The 18527-nt window shown below is 41.1% G+C and overlaps 2 protein-coding genes across 8 annotated transcripts in view; both read right to left on the bottom strand.

Annotated features, from left to right (window-relative positions):
- The window catches only part of si:dkey-71h2.2 (low density lipoprotein receptor adapter protein 1), a 112373-nt gene extending 111824 nt beyond the window's left edge, over positions 1 to 549 (bottom strand). For all 5 annotated transcript variants that reach the window (XR_003694823.1, XR_003694822.1, XM_028604504.1 and 2 more), the window contains exon 1: positions 228 to 549. Coding sequence is in view for 3 of the 5 variants with exons in the window: in XM_028604504.1 (XP_028460305.1) it covers positions 228 to 312 (85 nt within the window). In the remaining 2 variants the exon portion in view is untranslated. The remainder of the gene's footprint in view (positions 1 to 227) is intronic.
- A 1074-nt stretch (positions 550 to 1623) lies between these two features.
- The window catches only part of si:ch211-278j3.3 (E3 ubiquitin-protein ligase RNF19B), a 23768-nt gene continuing 6864 nt past the window's right edge, over positions 1624 to 18527 (bottom strand). The window contains exons 2-10 of one of the 3 annotated variants that reach the window (XM_028605728.1): positions 17061 to 17634; positions 15791 to 16281; positions 10795 to 11000; positions 10495 to 10636; positions 7321 to 7483; positions 6669 to 6783; positions 3993 to 4124; positions 3478 to 3748; positions 1624 to 3306 (exon numbers count right to left, since the gene is read on the bottom strand). In XM_028605728.1, the coding sequence (XP_028461529.1) occupies positions 3036 to 3306; positions 3478 to 3748; positions 3993 to 4124; positions 6669 to 6783; positions 7321 to 7483; positions 10495 to 10636; positions 10795 to 11000; positions 15791 to 16281; positions 17061 to 17213 (1944 nt within the window). In that variant the 5' untranslated portion in view covers positions 17214 to 17634 and the 3' untranslated portion in view covers positions 1624 to 3035. Of the gene's footprint in view, positions 3307 to 3477; positions 3749 to 3992; positions 4125 to 6668; positions 6784 to 7320; positions 7484 to 10494; positions 10643 to 10794; positions 11001 to 15790; positions 16282 to 17060; positions 17635 to 18527 lie in introns of all 3 variants that reach the window. The other 2 variants (XM_028605730.1, XM_028605727.1) reach the window with 2 other exon arrangements.

Genomic DNA, 18527 nt, shown 5'->3' on the forward strand with positions numbered 1-18527 from the left:
TACACCACATAACATTCAGCTTAGCTACGTTTGGCAACAACACAAACAAAAGCTCTCCAGTACGTAAACACAACAGTCCATTAGCTTACTACGAACAGCCAGTGGCTCATATTGTCCTTCCCCTCTCTTGATACATTTCACTGCCTTTGCTACGTCGCCAAAATCTTTAAATTTTTACAACACTGTACCAAATCCAAACATTACAACAAACACATTGTCTCACTCACTTTCGTGCTTTGAAGTTCCCCATGTGTGCCGCGGAACTCCGGGGCTCTTGATAATCGCTCTGCCGGCGGATTTCAGGGCATCCATCCCGAGGTGTGTCTGCTCTCCGCCAGGTGGATTCCCCAGTCTCTCTACCACAGGGAGGTAAATACAACAGGCTGGGCTCGACGGAGGATGCGCCAAAGACGGAAGAGGCGAAGAGAGAGACCACTGATATAAGTTCCCACCCTGAATCGCTCTCGTTTTCTCTCCCCACTCACAAACTGGTAACCAGCTGAGGGTAAGCACGTGCACTTACTGCACCGTCTCCAAAGTTAAGGGCGTGTCCCCCTAACCTTGATGAGCTGACAGTCCGAAGTGCTCCAGTTTGAAGGAGCGACCTTAATAAGAAATCATAATTGTAGTGTGAAGGACTTACACTCACTAATGAGTTTATGGATGTATAATGAGCTGACAATTGCACTTTTTTGTCTCATATGACTTTCTGTGGTTTATTGACCTTAGTGGATGCACTGTTGCCAACTTTTGTTCTTAATTATGTCATCCCTTTAACATGTTTAATATTTAGAAACAACAGATATTGATGTTTTAATCATGACAGAATACTGCATAATTTAGTGATGGACTATGTTAAAGCCTCTTAATGCAATTAAGGCTGGGTCACAGATTTGTTAAGTAATACATTTTTTTTACCTGAATACGTATTATATTACAATATATTTGGCACAAATTATCAACTAACAAAACTAGGCTTCAATTTGAAAAGAAAATGCTTGAAGTTTTCTTTTTTGTATGTTGGCGCCCTCTAAAGATTGCAACCAGTTATTACAGCTTTGTTGTCACCCATCATCACTCACTCCACACACTGTAGGCTACTGCTAGTAGCTGTAAGTTCTTTTTTAACAATATAAATTAAAAATGGAATCTTAAATAATCAATACAAAATTAAAAATAGTATGCACATCCTGGTGATCTAAGACCGTGGTTCCCAAACTAAGGATCAGGACACCCATATGGGTCACAAGATGATTAACAGTAGAGACAAGCAGCCACACTATGTTACTGGCTTTTCTCTCATCTTTGCTTTTTTTTCAAGTGAATTACTGGATCATTCTACTTCAAAAAAATATTCAAATAGCATAAAGTACAAAATTATTGAACTAGACTTGTGACAGGGTCACAAGAAGACATTTAAGAGGTCACAAGCCTTTGGCCCCCAGGACCTTTGTATGATCTGTGCATTATCCCAAAGTCTCCTGTTTATACTTCTACTGTAAAGCTATACAATAAAGTCAAAATGCCCCAAAAAACAATTGTGCCAGATTAGGAAACAAAGAACTCTCCAACTCCACTTGAACTTCCACTAAAGAAAAATCTATTTGTGACACAAAACATGCATTGTGTTTTTGTCCTTCATGGTGAAATCTTTATTTAATTTCTCTCCACAACCTAGCACAGGTTATGATGTCATGTCCGAGTTCATCTCTCACAAGTATTTCACACTGAGAATGCTAAGCAGAGCATGTATAGTCATGTATCAAATCGTCTAGTAGGGGTTATTAGAGTTTGGCCTGAGGTGGCATGCTGCTGTTGTAATTTTGGTGCTCTCATTTGAGAGGGTCTTTAGTTTATATATAATGCTCTCAGCAGCGCACACTACTGCAACTACACTTACTGCTGTGCGTGTGGGCATATGTGTGGGTGTTTGTGTGTGTGTGTGTGTGTGTGTGTACATTTGCGTGTGTGTTTATGTTACATCCTGGATACGCAGCAATTAGTAGAATCATGCAGCTACTGTACTTTTAAATTGAAGATTCTTCGGTAAAAGACCGCAGTGTTGCTGCCATGTTGTTGTCACTAATGCACACAAGTATCTGCATTAGAATGAGCATTTTTACAAACTAAAGCAGTGTCTACCTCTCCAGTTTAAAAAGAAATAGCCTTTTGAAGGCTAAAAAGCTGCACTAAAACAATGCAAACGTGACATTGCCTCCTGTCTGCTTTCATGGAAGACTGTGGATTTGAGATTAATAGTTATTATTAATGGTATTTATAAGCCATCCAGTCAATTAAATCACTGCCACAAAAGACAAATCGTAACAGTGCAGCATGCGTCGTCTGTTTAAGGTTGCCCAATTCAGGTGTGACCACTGCATCTTAAAATACCGGCGATATTATTTAAGGTAGAAAAAAAAAAGTCACTCCTACTGTGTAGCAACTTGGCTTGAAGCATGTGATATTTATATGCTGACAAAACAGTTGTTAGATTCTTAATCCCCCATAAAACAAATCATGCTTGTGGGGGTCTCTTTATTTGTAAAGGGAGAGGGAAGAGGGAGGTGAGGTCACTAAAAGAAGTGTAAGAATACAGCCAGATAAAGAGAGGGCTTCATGAAACAGATTCATAATAGAAGGGGAGTAAGGTAGCCTTTTATAGAAAGGACAACATAGAAAAAAACAGACTGAACCAGTCAGCTAACATGCTTTCAGTCACTTCTGTTTTAGATTCATTGATGGATGCTATCCTGTCTGCTTCACATTTTATCCCCCTCTAATTTTTATGTCATAGTCTCATGCTATTTGTCTCATACACACAATCACACACTTTTTCATTTGCTCTCTCTAAACCCGCGTCTTCCTTAGAGGCTGGAGCTAGAAGGCAACTGGTGGGAGGGCCTGTCTTGGAAGCATAAGGTGGCCTTGACCAGCGATTCTCAGGTCAATCCAGTGACATGTCAGCTCATGGATTTCTTTATTTCCATAAAACCTGACTAATCTTCAACCAAGTACAAAGCCTGCATTGGAGGACCTCATACACCGTCTATTTCAAAGACTGGGAAAACTGTCCCTTCGTCTCCTCCTGCTTCCCCTCCTGGTTTCTCTCGTTCCTCCTGCTCCTCTCCTCCTCCTCGTCTTCCTTCCAGTTCTGAGGCACACAGGTAGTCTTGGGACTGGGACTGGGAGTGTCCCAGGGACTCCACTGACAAGCTTCGGCTGGACAGGATGCTACTTAGGCTGGACTGGCGGGCGCCTCTGGGATGGGTCTCAATTTCCACACGGACTTCAATATTGGTTCCTTCTCTGTGGTGACAGTAGAGAGACATAAATAAATCAATATAAAGCTGCCAGGTAATCAAAATGTTTCTGACTTGACATTGTCATCCCTAAAGCCATGCCATTAACACAGCTAAAAGTCCTGCCTAAAAACATTAAGAGAGAAACACATAACAGAGAGTCAGAGGCAACATTTACCTCAAAGGATGCGCTTGTGTGTCATTGAGCTTGCTGTCAGGCACAATAACCACCTCGCAGTCCGACTGGCTGTTCTGCTGGGTGTATCCGTGGCGTTTTGTGGCTTCATCCAATTCCTCATAGCTATCTAGCTCCGGTGGCGTGGTGCTTGTACTAGGGAGGACGCCCACTTCCTGTACACTGACTCTGACTTCCTGGACACTGGTGTCGCTGAGCGTTGGGTTGTTCTGACCTGTCCAGTGGTCACTGACTACATGAGAGAATAGAAGATCTATAAGAGAAGTTGAAACTTCATCAGATCAGGTCACGCTTTTAGAGCAAAAATTACCATGCACAATTGCAATTGAGCTGGTTCCCTCGGCCTCCAGTCTTTATGCTAAGCTAGGCTAATTGCCCCCTGGCTCCAACTCCATGGTTAAAGTACTAAATGACGTTTTGTCATCTAACTCTCTGCAAGAAAGCGAATAAGCGCCTTTCCCAAAATGTCAAAATATGCTTTGAAATTCTGTACTCACAGCTCGCTAAGTCCTCCAGCTGGATTTTGTGTGTTTCAGGGGGCTCACTCGGCGGTCGACACCAACCATTCCTACAGAGCGACATTGGGACCACGCCATATACATAAGTCAGCATTAGCGGCACACCCACACCTGCAGGAAAACAAAATTATGAAGTATGAGAAACCAATTCATAATATATTTCTTATAATCATTTGTCTAGAGTTTGTGCCAAAATACATTTTAATAACATACAAATGTTTTTAAAAGAGTATTCTTGTGATTTAGTATTGCACTTTGAGGACTTGTGAGTGACAGGTTTATAAAAGAATGGTCAAAATCAAAGCAGCAGAGGTCAAAATATCCTGGTTTTTAGTCCCTCGTATGGGTCAGGCTCCAACGACATTGGATTTCACACTTCCTATAATCAAAAAAGACGATGTTGAGCACATGCATGTAGTTGCTGGTGCAGGGCAAAAGAGTAAATGTTCAAAGAAGGTAAAGTCAGTGCTCTGAAAATACTTTAATAGTGCAAAATAAGACACAGGTTTCCCATAATGCAACAGGATACCATCTTTTGGGAGACCCTCCATGCCCGATAAATCCTCCAATCTTTCAAACTGCACATTCTTAATTTATAACGCAGTACTTTACTATTTTTGTTCAAATGTGTAGCCCAAACCGAGTAATGTCACTTGAATAATTTTCTCAGACTTGACAAAGACATTTTACAAGCTGATTAGTACTCCCTGTGACTAATACATGCACTTTTATGTTAATGAATTTTTGATTTTTGAAGTTTTAAGACATGTTAAAGATGCAGTAGATAAGACTTATAAAACTAACTTTCTGTCATATTTGCTGAAACTGACCTTATGTTCGAGTAGAACTACATGAAGCAGGTAATTTAATTTAAAAAAATCCAGCTCCTCTGGCACCACCTCCAGCCTGTAGTGCGATTTGCAAAAACCCACCGCTCACTGTTCAGATGCACCAATCAGGGCCAGGGGGGTGTCTAACTGAGTTTCAATCACTGCTCATGCACACACATTCATTCTCCCTTGTGGGGAGAGGGGCTTAAGGCCTCTTTTGGGCTTTAGCGGAAAGGGGGGAGGGCAAGTTGTCGATGTTCAAAGTTTTTGGTTAAGTCCTGGATCTTCACAATCCTACCTACAGCACCTTTAAATTGGTGGACTGCCCATTTAAACAGTTTTATCATATTATTACTAATGCAATATCCAACATAAACACAAGAGGGAGCCTATTTTCTTGCATTCTTTAAAATACATTCTCTTTTAATTGAAGGCAAGCCAATCTAGCATTAATCGTCCATTTCTTATTTTTTTTAATCTACTTCATATCTATTTTATGTTACTTGTTTTGGTTTATTTATTGCTGTTATTTTATCAATTGTTTATCATGCCTTTGACCTCATGTGCTTTGCGAATCTTGATTATTCTCTTCATATTTGATCTAATTCATTGTAAGTCTGTGTAGTAAGTTTTGAAACCTCTATGTTTTATGTGGTGCTGCTATGTTGTCCAGGACACTCCTGTAAACATGTTTTTGAATCTCAGTGAGGCTATTTCTATTATGATGAGATTGCATAGCCATCCCTGCAGTGGAGAGTTAGAAGTAAAACAGCAACCTGTTTAATACAATACATGACTGAATCAATCAATCAATCCCTTTTCATGTTTTATCATTAGGCCATTATTTGTCTTCTTATCTTCTGATAATAAAAAATAAGTTTTCAACACACAATTTTGACAAAACGATAAAATAATAGATGAAGTGTTCCCTACGATAGATCACCGGTCTTTGAATCAGGGCAAAACAAGAATAGAGCAGTGCATAACTACTCTAGCAAAGCCAATTTTATTTCTCCCCACTGTCCTTCATAACCTTCATATAAGTACTTTCAACAAACTCCCCCAAACTCTATGAGCCATCGGCTCGCTACACTGTGTGATTATGCAACCTGTGATTGAGATAGGAATTTTGGAACACAAAGCAGAGTGCCGACCAAACAAAGGGACATCATTAACACAGCGGGAACACTGGGACGCTATTGAATCAGCAACAGGGTGAAACCAGGGTAAGAAGATGAGCCTGCCAGCCAAACAGTCCACAGAAAGAGAGTGTGTGTGTGTGTGTGTGTGTGTGTGTGTGTGTGTGTGTGTGTGTGTGTGTGTGTGTGTGTGCGCGCGCCAAGGGAGGGCCTATCAGTGTGCAGTTCAAAAATGGCCGTGACACTGCATTGGGAAGCTCAGAAGCTGTTAAAGTCTTAAATGAATGTTACCAAGAGTAGGAAGTGGCATGAGTCATCAAAATTCTACTTTGCACTGTATGTGTGTGTGTGTGTGTGTGTGTGTGTGTGTGTGTGTGTGTGTGTGTGTGTGTGTGTGTGTGTGTGTGTGTGTGTTAATGAAATCAAGTGGTATTGCATACAGAAACCAAGTTTTAGGGTAATTATATGGCTGTACACTAAAGTTTACATCTTAATCTTTGATGACTGTTTGAGCCACATGAATACTGCCCTCAGATATTACAAATGTATTTATTTTTCTAATAGAAGCATATGAGGCCTCTTTGGTGTCTGACCTAAACTTCTGTGTTTCAATATATTGTGGTGATTATACTTCAATAAAAAAAAAATCAATTTCGGACCTAATGTGGCCGTGTTTTGTTCCTTACCCACAGTGACAGCTGCTATGACCGGCGACACAAACACTGACATCATCACCCCACTTGCCACAGTCAAGTAGTGCTTACTTCCTGAGATATTGTTTTTCTTACAGCGACCATGAACCTGGAAGATAACAAATAGAATATAAATTAGGCCATGGAAATTTAATTTGTTCGTTGTTGTTCTCGTTTCTGCAACCACTTATTCCTGTCACTTATTCATGTCCACTAATACATGCATCCCAGCATGCATAAAGGCAAATGAAAACAGCCTGTGAGACCTGTACAAGCTATTACAGAGCACAAAGACAGACACACTTAATGAATATTAAGGACATACTTAAGTTGCCCATTAGTTTCCAATCCACGTGACGTGCATGATTTCCATGTTCAAAAGCTGATTTTACATCAGTTGATTACATGCAAAATTACCAGGACATTGTAGATACTACTGTATCTGATGGAAGATGTTGGTTGATTCAGAATAATTCATTCAGATTGATTCGGTCACTTTAAACATATTAGTCAGCCATATGGGAGCAGCTTGCACATTTTGGACTGTCTGCTGTCTTTGCTGACACAGGCACAAATTTAACCAGTTGCTCAAAAAGCATCCATTCAAAACAGTTACATGACATGGGATTTACTGGTTGTTTTGTACCTTGCGGCCCATGTAGATTGGTATGCCCACAATGATGACTGGGATGGCGATGCCCGCTATAAGGGAGATGACCACCGGTGCTCCGAGCAACATGCCCACCTGCCACAGAACCTTGCGGGTCTGGGACCATGGCTTCTTCCCCCAGAATGTACATCCTGAGGGACTGAGACACACAGGAGACACAACTATCATGCACAGAGTTCAGAAAATAAATGGTACATATTAAAACATATGGCATTTTTAGACACATAAGCATTGTGGGCAATGGGTGGCAATGTCCTTCTGTCGGTCAGTTTGTCCTTCAGTCGGTCCTCCACTGGTCCACACTGAAATATCATAAACACTATTGGATGGATTGCCATGACATTTTGTACATACCTTGAGGATACCTTACTTTGGTAATCTCCTGATGTTTCCTTTAGTGCCACTATGGGGTTGACATTTTTGGTTTGGAGTGAAATACTTTATTTCTGGTGCAACTATTAGATAGATTGCTGTGAAATTTGCTACAAATATTAAAAGGTACAAATTCTCATGACCTTGGTGATTACCTGACGTTTCATCTACAGTAGTGCCATGATCAGGTCAAAAGTTTCAATTTGCCCAATTATAGATAGCTAGATCTTTATTGTCATTGAATATATTTGTACAAACAAACTATCCAATTATGGCCATATGCCTGCAAAACTAATGGCATTCCCACCAGCCTCAGCTGTACTTTGTTTGTAGTGCTAAATAAGAAATGTTAGCATGCGTACAGGCTAAACTAATAATATAACCTGCTGAGCATGTTAACATTTAGCTCAAAGCACTGCTGTGTCTAAGCACAGGCTCAGAGAGCTGCTATAGCATGGCTGTAGACTTGTTATCACCTAATTAGTGCAGACCTTTGCAAAACGTCATTCTTAAAAATATACACAAATGGTATGTGTACACACAATCACATAGACACACTCATAAGGATCACAAAAGCATCATCATCATGCAGGTCATGGCTTTTCATGCAGCCTCATCCGACTGTGACACAAACATAAAACGATTTTAAATGATTATCTTTTAAGAAGCAGGTGAAATAAATGAGTACTGACAACGACAAGACAACAGTAACTGATGTCATTACATCATTACCCAAATTGAATGACCTCATCTGCATATGTCATTCTAGCTGTGTCCTCTCCCTCAATTACATTCATTTGCAGTTACCTATTCACATACTCACTTATCTTAGTCTGTTTACGAGTAATACTCACTTGATGTTAGGCATAATAAGTTTTGCCTTAAGTGCTTGTTTATTGTAGTATCAGCCATTGGTGTTGTGGTGTAATTCTAACTCTTAAGGAAAGCGGAACAACACTGACTAATGCTGTTTGGTCATAATCAAGCAGCAATTAACCTGTTGGAGCAGCAGTGATAATCTGAGAAACACAAATTGCACCTCAGGGCTATGCTATTTCTCAAAGCATGCATTAGTATTACAACAGCAGATGTCACTTTGGGGTTCAAAAAGCCTGAGTGGGGGAATTATGGGTATGACATATTAAAGTTGTGCTCTGATGCTCTGAACTGGCAGATTTGCTTTGAGATGCTAAAAGCTTTGCCCTTCTATAGGACAATTACTGTCATGTGTAGTGTGACAAGACAGGCAATGCAGCCTATGCAGACAAACACAAAAACTCTCTTTCTCATCTGACACATTCATCACCACATATGCATATAACACATTGGACATGAAAATGATAAACACATGAAAAATGAATACATTTCTGCACGCTGTAGTTCTATAATGGACCTTGGCCAGCAGAAAGATTAAAATGGTTCTTCAAATGTACCTAATCCGCTTCTAGCTGGTCTTATTGCTTGAGTTACATATTCTGCTGCATGGAAATATGGAAGCTGATAGAGCTGATTAATTGATGGCAAGTCAGCAGTGACTCCCTTCCAGGACTGGAAAAATCTTTAATCGTTTAAAGCAGAGCAGCCTCTAAACAATGACATTATGTACATGTCTTGCTGGCCCAGTTTTTATCTCTGATTAGGTATTGCTTTAAAAACATACATATGGAATAGTGGTGTGAACACAGGTATATTAATTTTAGCGAAGCTAGTGGTTACATTTTTATAGGAAGAATTGAAGAAACTCTTCAGTATCTCATGCCAAAGTTGGACTTGTTCCACATAGGATTTTCTCACCACATGCTGCTGTGAGACTAGGATCAAATTCTGCTGCTCTTTCTTTTGTTTTTGTGCTGTCCTTTCACTGTATATGTGCCAAACACCATTATAGTTCACTGTGGGGATGATACTAATGATTTTTTATATTATCAATTATTTTCCAGATTTTAGTTATTTAGTATATAAGAAAATAAGGAAAAATGCCCAAGGGGACATCTTTAAATAGCTTGTTTTGACCAACCAACAGCCCAAAATCGAAATATATTCAATTTATAGTTAAATTAAAACATATCCTCACATTTAAGAAGCTGAAAATAGTGAATGTTAAGCATTTTTGCTTGATAAATGACTTGTATGTTGGTCTATGAAGTACTTATTTATAGTCAGTACCTATGTGAATGGCGGTCAGCATGCCCTCAAGTTTGGAGAAACAGGCAGCAATGTACTGGTCTTGACGACGCCAGCGCAGGCAGCAGCAAAATGTGTTTAAGCCACCTAAAAAAATCTATCTGTTTAAGTATTAGCTTTATTTAGAATATTTTCACAGCTTTACCATGAAGTCAGACAGCCCTTTCCAACAGGGAACAGATGCCATTATATTCACCTATGCTTTCTGCAAAGCCACCAGACTCCTTTGACAAAAACAGTTATTTTACTGAGCTGAGCACAGGAGTTGCTGGTCTATCACTGCCTGGATCATATAGTTTGCTGGTGTTAGTGTATGACTTTGGTGAATCTGACATAACCCTTTGAAACACCAAAGTCACACATTTACAAACAAAATTTACTTAGCTTCCGTGTCGGTACTGCTGCCTGCTTCTCCAAACTGGGGCGTGCCAACTGCCATATACTGTAGTTAACACAATGACTATGTATAAGTACCTCATACAACCCCACTTTAAAATATCCAAAATATTCCTTAAAGGTAAATAAAATGATGTTAGATGTGGACAATTGGTTTGATGTGTTAATGTGATCATGAGCTGAGTGTGAACTGAGTACCTGAGGTAGTGCACGTCGGTGATCTCCTGCATACACAGCCAGCAGAACTGACAGGCACACACAGTGCAGTTCATACGGTTACAGCTGCCATCGTTGGTCTTCATGATGTAAGCACCGCAGCGAGGGCACGCTTTGACCTCCTCTGCATCTTCAACAACAGAGTAAATGTGTGAGAGGGATGTCCACACACCATTTACTCATCCAGGAAAAATAACATAGTATACTGAAAAGAAATCCTCTGGTTTCTGGCACTAAAGGATTGGAATAAAAGAAGAAGGTAACAGCAGCTGCTAGTCTCACCTCCTCCAGGTTCTTCATTGAAGACGTACAGCGTGGAGGCATCATTGCCGCCTGAGGTGTGGCGGGCCCGCTGACGCCGGGCCTGGTCACACGTCTGGTTGGGGTGCCATAGCTGGCGACAGTGGTAGCAGAACTCGGTGTCACATCCCTCACGGCCACAGCTCAGCTTGGGACACTCTGCACAGCCGTAAGCTATCACTGCATAGCTAAGGAGAGTAATAGAGTGGACATCATTAACATTAATATGTTCATTGATTCCTAAAGGGGGATTCTTTGTTGTTACGGATTCCTTTTGAAGGACACCTCAGCATCAGGCATCATGGGAGGTTAAATTCCAGGTGCTCTCCCTACTCACTAGTCCACCCTGTTGCCCTAACTAAGAATCACAGTGGCTGCAGTTTCATTTAAGCATCACAGCTGGCTGATTGGAATATCTTTGATAAGCTGCAGTAAGTTTCTCATCTAATGTTCATATCTCCAGCCTGGTGAAGCCCACTGAGTTGTTCATTGTTGTCTTTGCTCACAAACAGTACATGTGTTGTTGACTGAGGGCCTCAGTGAATCATAATTCAAAGAGAGAAACAAACTGGGTGGGGACTGGTTTCCACAGTTCAACACCTGGAATAATTCCAACCTTAGACCTTCCGTCCTTAACGCCGGGGGACCTAATCTCACTCCACAGAGGGAACATTAACATACATTTTAATATTCAAAAGATCATGTGATTAACGATCAAATACAAGTGAAAGGCCTTTAGGATCCAGGCAGTACTGCTCTGCTGTGGAGTATTATGAAAAGCTCCTCCAGGCTTTCTCCTTTGGCATCTCCAGCCTTTTGTGGTTTTCAGGTTTGTCAGAAAGGTAGATGAATCAGAGAGGCTAAGGGCTACACACACACACACACACACACACACACACACACACACACACACACACACACACACACACACACACACACACACACACACACACACACACACACACACACACACACACACACACACACACACACACACACACACACACACACACACACACACACACACACACACACACACACACACACACACACACACACACACACACACACACACACACACACACGTGAAAGGATAATTAGACTGCAGCCTGGATCCCAATTCAGAGTCAGACAAAACTGCTTGTGTCTGATTCTCAAGTCCAACCCATTTGGCTGAACAACAATGTCAGCGTGGACCTGCTCATGCATACAAATATTTTTTTCCGGTATCAGTGAATATCTTTATTTTAAAAAAGCAGTATTAATTGGATTATTTAGATTTTAACCCCCTTTACACACTTCGTGTAAAGAGGTTCTGACAAAACACAGCTGACAACTTTCAAATCAATCACATTTTGCTGCACTTTTATTACTTACCAACGTCATAGCTAGATCAACATTTTCTCAAAGTCTTTTGGAAAACACATCCTCATATATATACATATATTAATTATTATAGACCCCCCCCTGGTCCCTGTTGTGTTTGTATCTTGTGTACAAGGATGCACATGCATGCACACGACACGAGCATAGCAGTGTGACAGCAAATAGGATAGAAAAGTAGTCTTGAAATAAGTCAAAAGAATCAACCACGCAAATGTTTTATGAGAAAGGAAATGCATTTAACACATTTGTTAGGCCTAAAGAATACACACAATGTACACTAAATGTAAAAAAAAAAAAAAAAACACACAAACTTATTTTTGGGGGCTTTTACAAAAGTCCTTACTCAAATGTCAGAGTTTGGTAATGTTAGATAAATTGTTATTTGACAACACAGGCACAGAAGGATTTCCACTTGAAATACTTTTACTGCGGATTCTGTCTGTGTAGGCTGAAAAAATCCCTTGCAGCTTCTTATTTGAAACCACCTACAGTACAGTAGCATCACACATGCAGCAAAAACAGACATGAGCGTGTGCACGTACACAGAGCACCACATTTTGCCACACTTTCTCGGACTGACATAATCTCCAGCTAAGCTTCTGTCACTAAGACCTCGAGGAATGGGTGTATGTGGAAGCATGGGAATACACAAACCATAACTGTGACCAGTTTACATAATGGCTCACCACTTCAAAAGGCTCTTCTATGTGGGAACTATCAGTCATTTCAAATTTAAAACTCCACTGACCTCCACTTGTAAAAAAAAATTTAAATACTCATAATTCTGCAGATTTGCTGTAGAAACTTTAGAAATCTGATCTTGTTTTCCAGAGTTATATTTAATTCACCACAGCATTGGACAGATTGGCGTATTGATTTTTGCTCCACTCATTTATCATGAGCAAGCTGGGAGCACTGACAGTCGAGGAGACAGACAGTCTACCACTGAATCCTGAACCGTGGTGCATACGTGCTTTTTGACCACAGATATTCACTGGACGCACACACAACATGCACGCACGCACACACACACACACACACACACACACACACACACACACACACAGCCATTATGATTTCCCATCAGCAGCCCTATCCTGTTACCCCTCTGTGAACATTTAGGTGATCCAGCAATGGATTGGTGTCTGTACAGCAGAAAAGATGAGTTAACACAGAACACATCTTGTGCATTCTGGTCTATTGAGGTTCCTGTCAATGGGAAAAAACAACAACATATCTATCACTTTTCCACGGTGGATTTCTCCCTGAATGATTTATGATAATGTCTTTGATCAATTCTGCAATTAAATTATACCAAAGCTGTGCTTCAAACTTTACTATGATGTAATACACATTTCAGCCAGTTATCCTCAGGGAGCAAGAGAAAATCAATGGTCAGAGAAATGTACATTTACATAGATTCTTAAAAGGTTTGTAGATACAAAATGGAAAGAGGCCTGCTTTGGAAAGAGGCCACAACCAGTCTGTTCTGTTTCAGGATCTTCAAAATAATTTGGTCGCATCAAACTTTTAACAGCCTTCGGATGCATGTAAATCTCAAACTTTCACTGAGCTTTCACTTTGCTGTCAGTTCATCTTTTCGAAGGTCAATCAATCATTCTGACTCGTCACTGAAAAACTGCTCCAATCTTGTGTTTTAGAACGTAAAGCCCGTGGTGGGATGACAGGGTTTTGACAAGTGCTGCCATGTTGTAACATTGTAATTACAGTCATGTAAATTGTTACTGTGTGACTCAAGATGTCAAATAAAAAGTGAATTTCTCTACAAGTTTACACAATCTAGAGAAGCCATTATTTTCATTATTCACGCCTTTTTCCTCTCCCTTATTACATTATCTTCTCTAAATGTTGTTAGTTACCTGTTTACAGTGAGGAAAATAAGTATTTGAACACCCTGCTGTTTTCCAAGTTCTCCCACTTGGAAATCATGGAGGGGTCTGAAATTGTCATCGTAGGTGCATGTCCACTGTGAGAGACAAAATCTAAAAAAAATCACAATATATGATTTTTTAACTATTTATTTGTATGATACAGCTGCAAATAAGTATTTGAACACCTGTCTATCAGCTGGAATTCTGACCCTCAAAGACCTGTTAGTCTGCCTTTAAAATGTCCACCTCCACTCCATTTATTATCCTAAATTAGATGCACCTGTTTGAGGTCGTTAGCTGCATAAAGACACCTGCCCACCCCATACAATCAGTAAGAATCCAACTACTAACATGGCCAAGACCAAAGAGCTGTCCAAAGACACTAGAGACAAAATTGTACACCTCCACAAGGCTGGAAAGGGCTACGGGGAAATTGCCAAGCAGCTTGGTGAAAAAAGGTCCACTGTTGGAGCAATCATTAGAAAAAGGAAGAAGCTAAACATGACTGTCAATCTCCCTCGGACTGGGGCTCCATGCAAGATCTCACCTCATGGGGTCTCAATGATCCTAAGAAAGGTGAGAAATCAGCCCAGAACTACACGGGAGGAGCTGGTCAATGACCTGAAAAGAGCTGGGACCATCGTTTCCAAGGTTACTGTTGGTAATACACTAAGATGTCATGGTTTGAAATCATGCATGGCACGGAAGGTTCCCTTGCTTAAACCAGCACATGTCAAGGCCCGTCTTAAGTTTGCCAATGACCATTTGGATGATCCAGAGGAGTCATGGGAGAAAGTCATGTGGTCAGATGAGACCAAAATAGAACTTTTTGGTCATAATTCCACTAACTGTGTTTGGAGGAAGAAGAATGATGAGTACCATCCCAAGAACACCATCCCTACTGTGAAGCATGGGGGTGGTAGCATCATGCTTTGGGGATGTTTTTCTGCACATGGGACAGGGCGACTGCACTGTATTAAGGAGAGGATGACCGGGGCCATGTATTGCGAGATTTTGGGGAACAATCTCCTTCCCTCAGTTAGAGCATTGAAGATGGGTCGAGGCTGGGTCTTCCAACATGACAATGACCCAAAGCACACAGCCAGGATAACCAAGGAGTGGCTCTGTAAGAAGCATATCAAGGTTCTGGCGTGGCCTAGCCAGTCTCAGACCTAAACCCAATAGAGAATCTTTGGAGGGAGCTCAAACTCCGTGTTTCTCAGCGACAGCCCAAGAACCGGACTGATCTAGAGAAGATCTGTGTGGAGGAGTGGGCCAAAATCCCTCCTGCAGTGTGTGCAAACCTGGTGAAAAACTACAGGAAACATTTGACTTCTGTACTTGCAAACAAAGGCTACTGTACCAAATATTAACATTGATTTTCTTAGGTGTTCAAATACTTATTTGCAGCTGTATCATACAAATAAATAGTTTAAAAATTCATACATTGTGATTTCTGGATTTTGTTTTTTTAGATTGTCTCTCACAGTGGACATGCACCTACGATGACAATTTCAGACCCCTCCATAATTTTTAAGTGGGAGAACTTGCAAAACAGCAGGGTGTTCAAATACTTATTTTCCTCACTGTATATACCAGAATAAGATCATGATTTTGAAGTGAAATATATTTTCTAGTGTAAATATGGATAAAAGTATGTAGAAAAAATCTTTTTGATTTTGTGGTGGTCTGATTCTCACCTGCAGTCAGGCGCAGGGCACCAGCGTGTATCTGGGTCAGCAGCCAGGAAGCGCCTCAACTGGTACTCCTCAAACCGCTCCAGCAGCGCCCTGTCATCCAGGATGGCACGAACATCCAGTGGCGCCAGTGTCTCAGGGCACTGAGGGCACGCAATGCCCACCCGGCTCTCGGTTATCTCAATGCGCAGGTACTGGCGGAGGCAGTCGGAGCATGTTCGGTGGGAACAGGAGGTGAGTCGTGGGAAGTGGCAACGCGGTTGACTGAGCAGGCACAGTGGGCATTCCTCCAGGTGTTCATCCAATAGCTGCTCCTGGCTGGTGGAGGATAGGGACAGGACCCCAGTGGAGCCGCTGCTGACCCCGCCCACGCACTCAGCTGTGGCGGCACCTTCCTCGCCTACCTCCGCCGCTGCTGGCGGACCTCCTCCTTCTCCTCTTTCTCCTCCAGAAACTCCGGATTCTCCAGCCTGTTCTGCTGTGAGGCTGAGGTCCTGTCAACAATTACAGAGCTGCTGAGTTACCAAAAGCCAATAATGTACATTTGTTCTCCAGCACAGGGCCAAACGCACACGTAGAGTTGTGAGAATTGTAGAGTTGTGAGAATGTCCTGCTGCTGTTCACAAAGGGTTTATTTTAAGAAATACATGAAAGCAAATGGAACAGCCTCACATTTCTAATGACAATCTGCTTTGCTGAGTTTGTATGTACTGTAGGTGGATACTTGGTTTCTTGGCAACATAATTTCTCCAAATTACCAATTAAATAAACACTCTAATGGATTGGGGCTATGACATGGGAGATATGGGAGAGGGAGGAAGCAAGCAGAAGCTAATACATTCAAAGTTAATCATCTACAGCCTCTCTTTGGGTTCTTCTTTCTCTCGTGAGACATTTTGATTCTGGCAACAAAACTACACATACATCTCATATGGAGGGTTAATGAACTAATAATATGCATATACAGTATTCTGCTATTTCAAAAGGATAGTACAATTTATAATGATAATAGTGATTGAAATAATTTGAGAAAAAGAATAATGAAAAAAATAAAAACACCTTACACATCACCAAGTTTGCCAACCACCAAATTACCAAATTTCTGTGTGTGTGTTTACAAAGACAGCACTACTGATACAATTAGACTTTATAGGTCAAAACTGGAACAAATACAAACTAAGATCAAACATTTATTGAAAAGAAAACTGCTTAATTAAAACTTACCAAGTCTTCCCGAGGCCGAAACAAAATTAGGAGATTTCCTCAGTCTTACCTGCTCTGGATGCTCGCTCGGGGTCAGGGTGATTGCCACCTCCTCTCTGGGCCAGGCTTCCACCGGCCTCTCGGGCTTTGGCTCCGATTTGGGTTTTCTGCTGAAGAAGTTTAGGAAGCTCAGCGGCCCCGTCTGCTGCTTGGGCCTCTTCATGGTCTAGAAGTAGAGCAGGAGCAGCGGCTAAGGAGGGCAGGCCAACTACCATGAGCAGGATGCAAAAGCGTGCGTGTGCGTGTCTGTGTGTGTGTGTGTGTGTGTGTGTGTGTGTGTGGGTGGGAGTGTGAGCACAGTGAGCTGTCACTGCTCAGAGTCTTGGAGCCGTGCGGCTGCTCTGCTGTGTGAGGGAAGAAAAGTGGGAGAGATGGAGAGGCAGACGACGGGGAGGAGGTAATCCCTGTCAGAGGGGAACATCACTAATTTGGAGGCTTTCCAAGGTCTGGTCTTCGGGTTTTCTCCCCCCCCTCCTCTTCCTTCTCCACCTCCACTGCAGTTCCTTTGGTCTGAGCTAGTCCTGAACTGGCCGACTGTCCTTCATCGTTTTAGGCCTCCTCTTCACTGCGATCAGTCCCTTACCCTGGAAACAAACACAATCATGACTAGAGTGAATCAGAAAGGATGGGATGTGCATTATGCCATTTAATATTTTGTTAGACAAAGAAGTCCCTATGTGAAACTGTAGCTGCTAAACACATCAGAGGCTTTGCGATAATTCATTATAATTATATTATATTATAATTCACAGTTCTGTGGGATGGCATCATAATGATTTGCTTATATTGTGTGTGTTTTTCCAAGTGATTCCAAGAAAACTGTGAAATGTAAAAAAAATACTTGTTTTGTTTAATGTAATGCATTATAGTAGTAGTAGTAGTAACACAATTCATTGCATTCAACATCACATTAATTACCATATTTGTATGTAATTACATTACGCATACATCTTTCATATTATGATATACAGTATACATATCCAAACAGATTCTACATTATTATGAATATCTTGAGACTGGAATTGGATTTTAATTTCATCTCTGTGATATTGATATCAGGGGTTCCCAGCCTGTACATACAGGGTCACAATATGATTAATAGGAAAGGAAAGCAAGAAAAACATATTTCTGCTATACAAAATTCAATATACAAATGTCCTGACTTAATTCATGTTTGCTCTTTTCTCGTGAATTCATGGGTCATTTTACTTCTTCAGAACTCAAAAACTATTTGTTAATTTTGTAATATCTTTGGTTCAACTGGTCACAACCGGTCGACATGCAACTGTGACAAAATGTCTTTGTTTTAAGGGATCACAAACTAAAAAGGTTGGGAACTGGTGATCTAAACCCTTTTTTTCTCTTTTATTTGACAGAGTGCAGTAAAGAAATGGGGGAGAGAGAGGTACAGTATGACATGCAACAAAGGCCCCAAGGCCAGAATTGAACCCAGCACGTTGCGGTTATATGACATGCG

This window comes from Perca flavescens, chromosome 18 (assembly GCF_004354835.1).
Source record: "Perca flavescens isolate YP-PL-M2 chromosome 18, PFLA_1.0, whole genome shotgun sequence".
NCBI classification, from domain to species: Eukaryota; Metazoa; Chordata; class Actinopteri; order Perciformes; family Percidae; genus Perca; species Perca flavescens.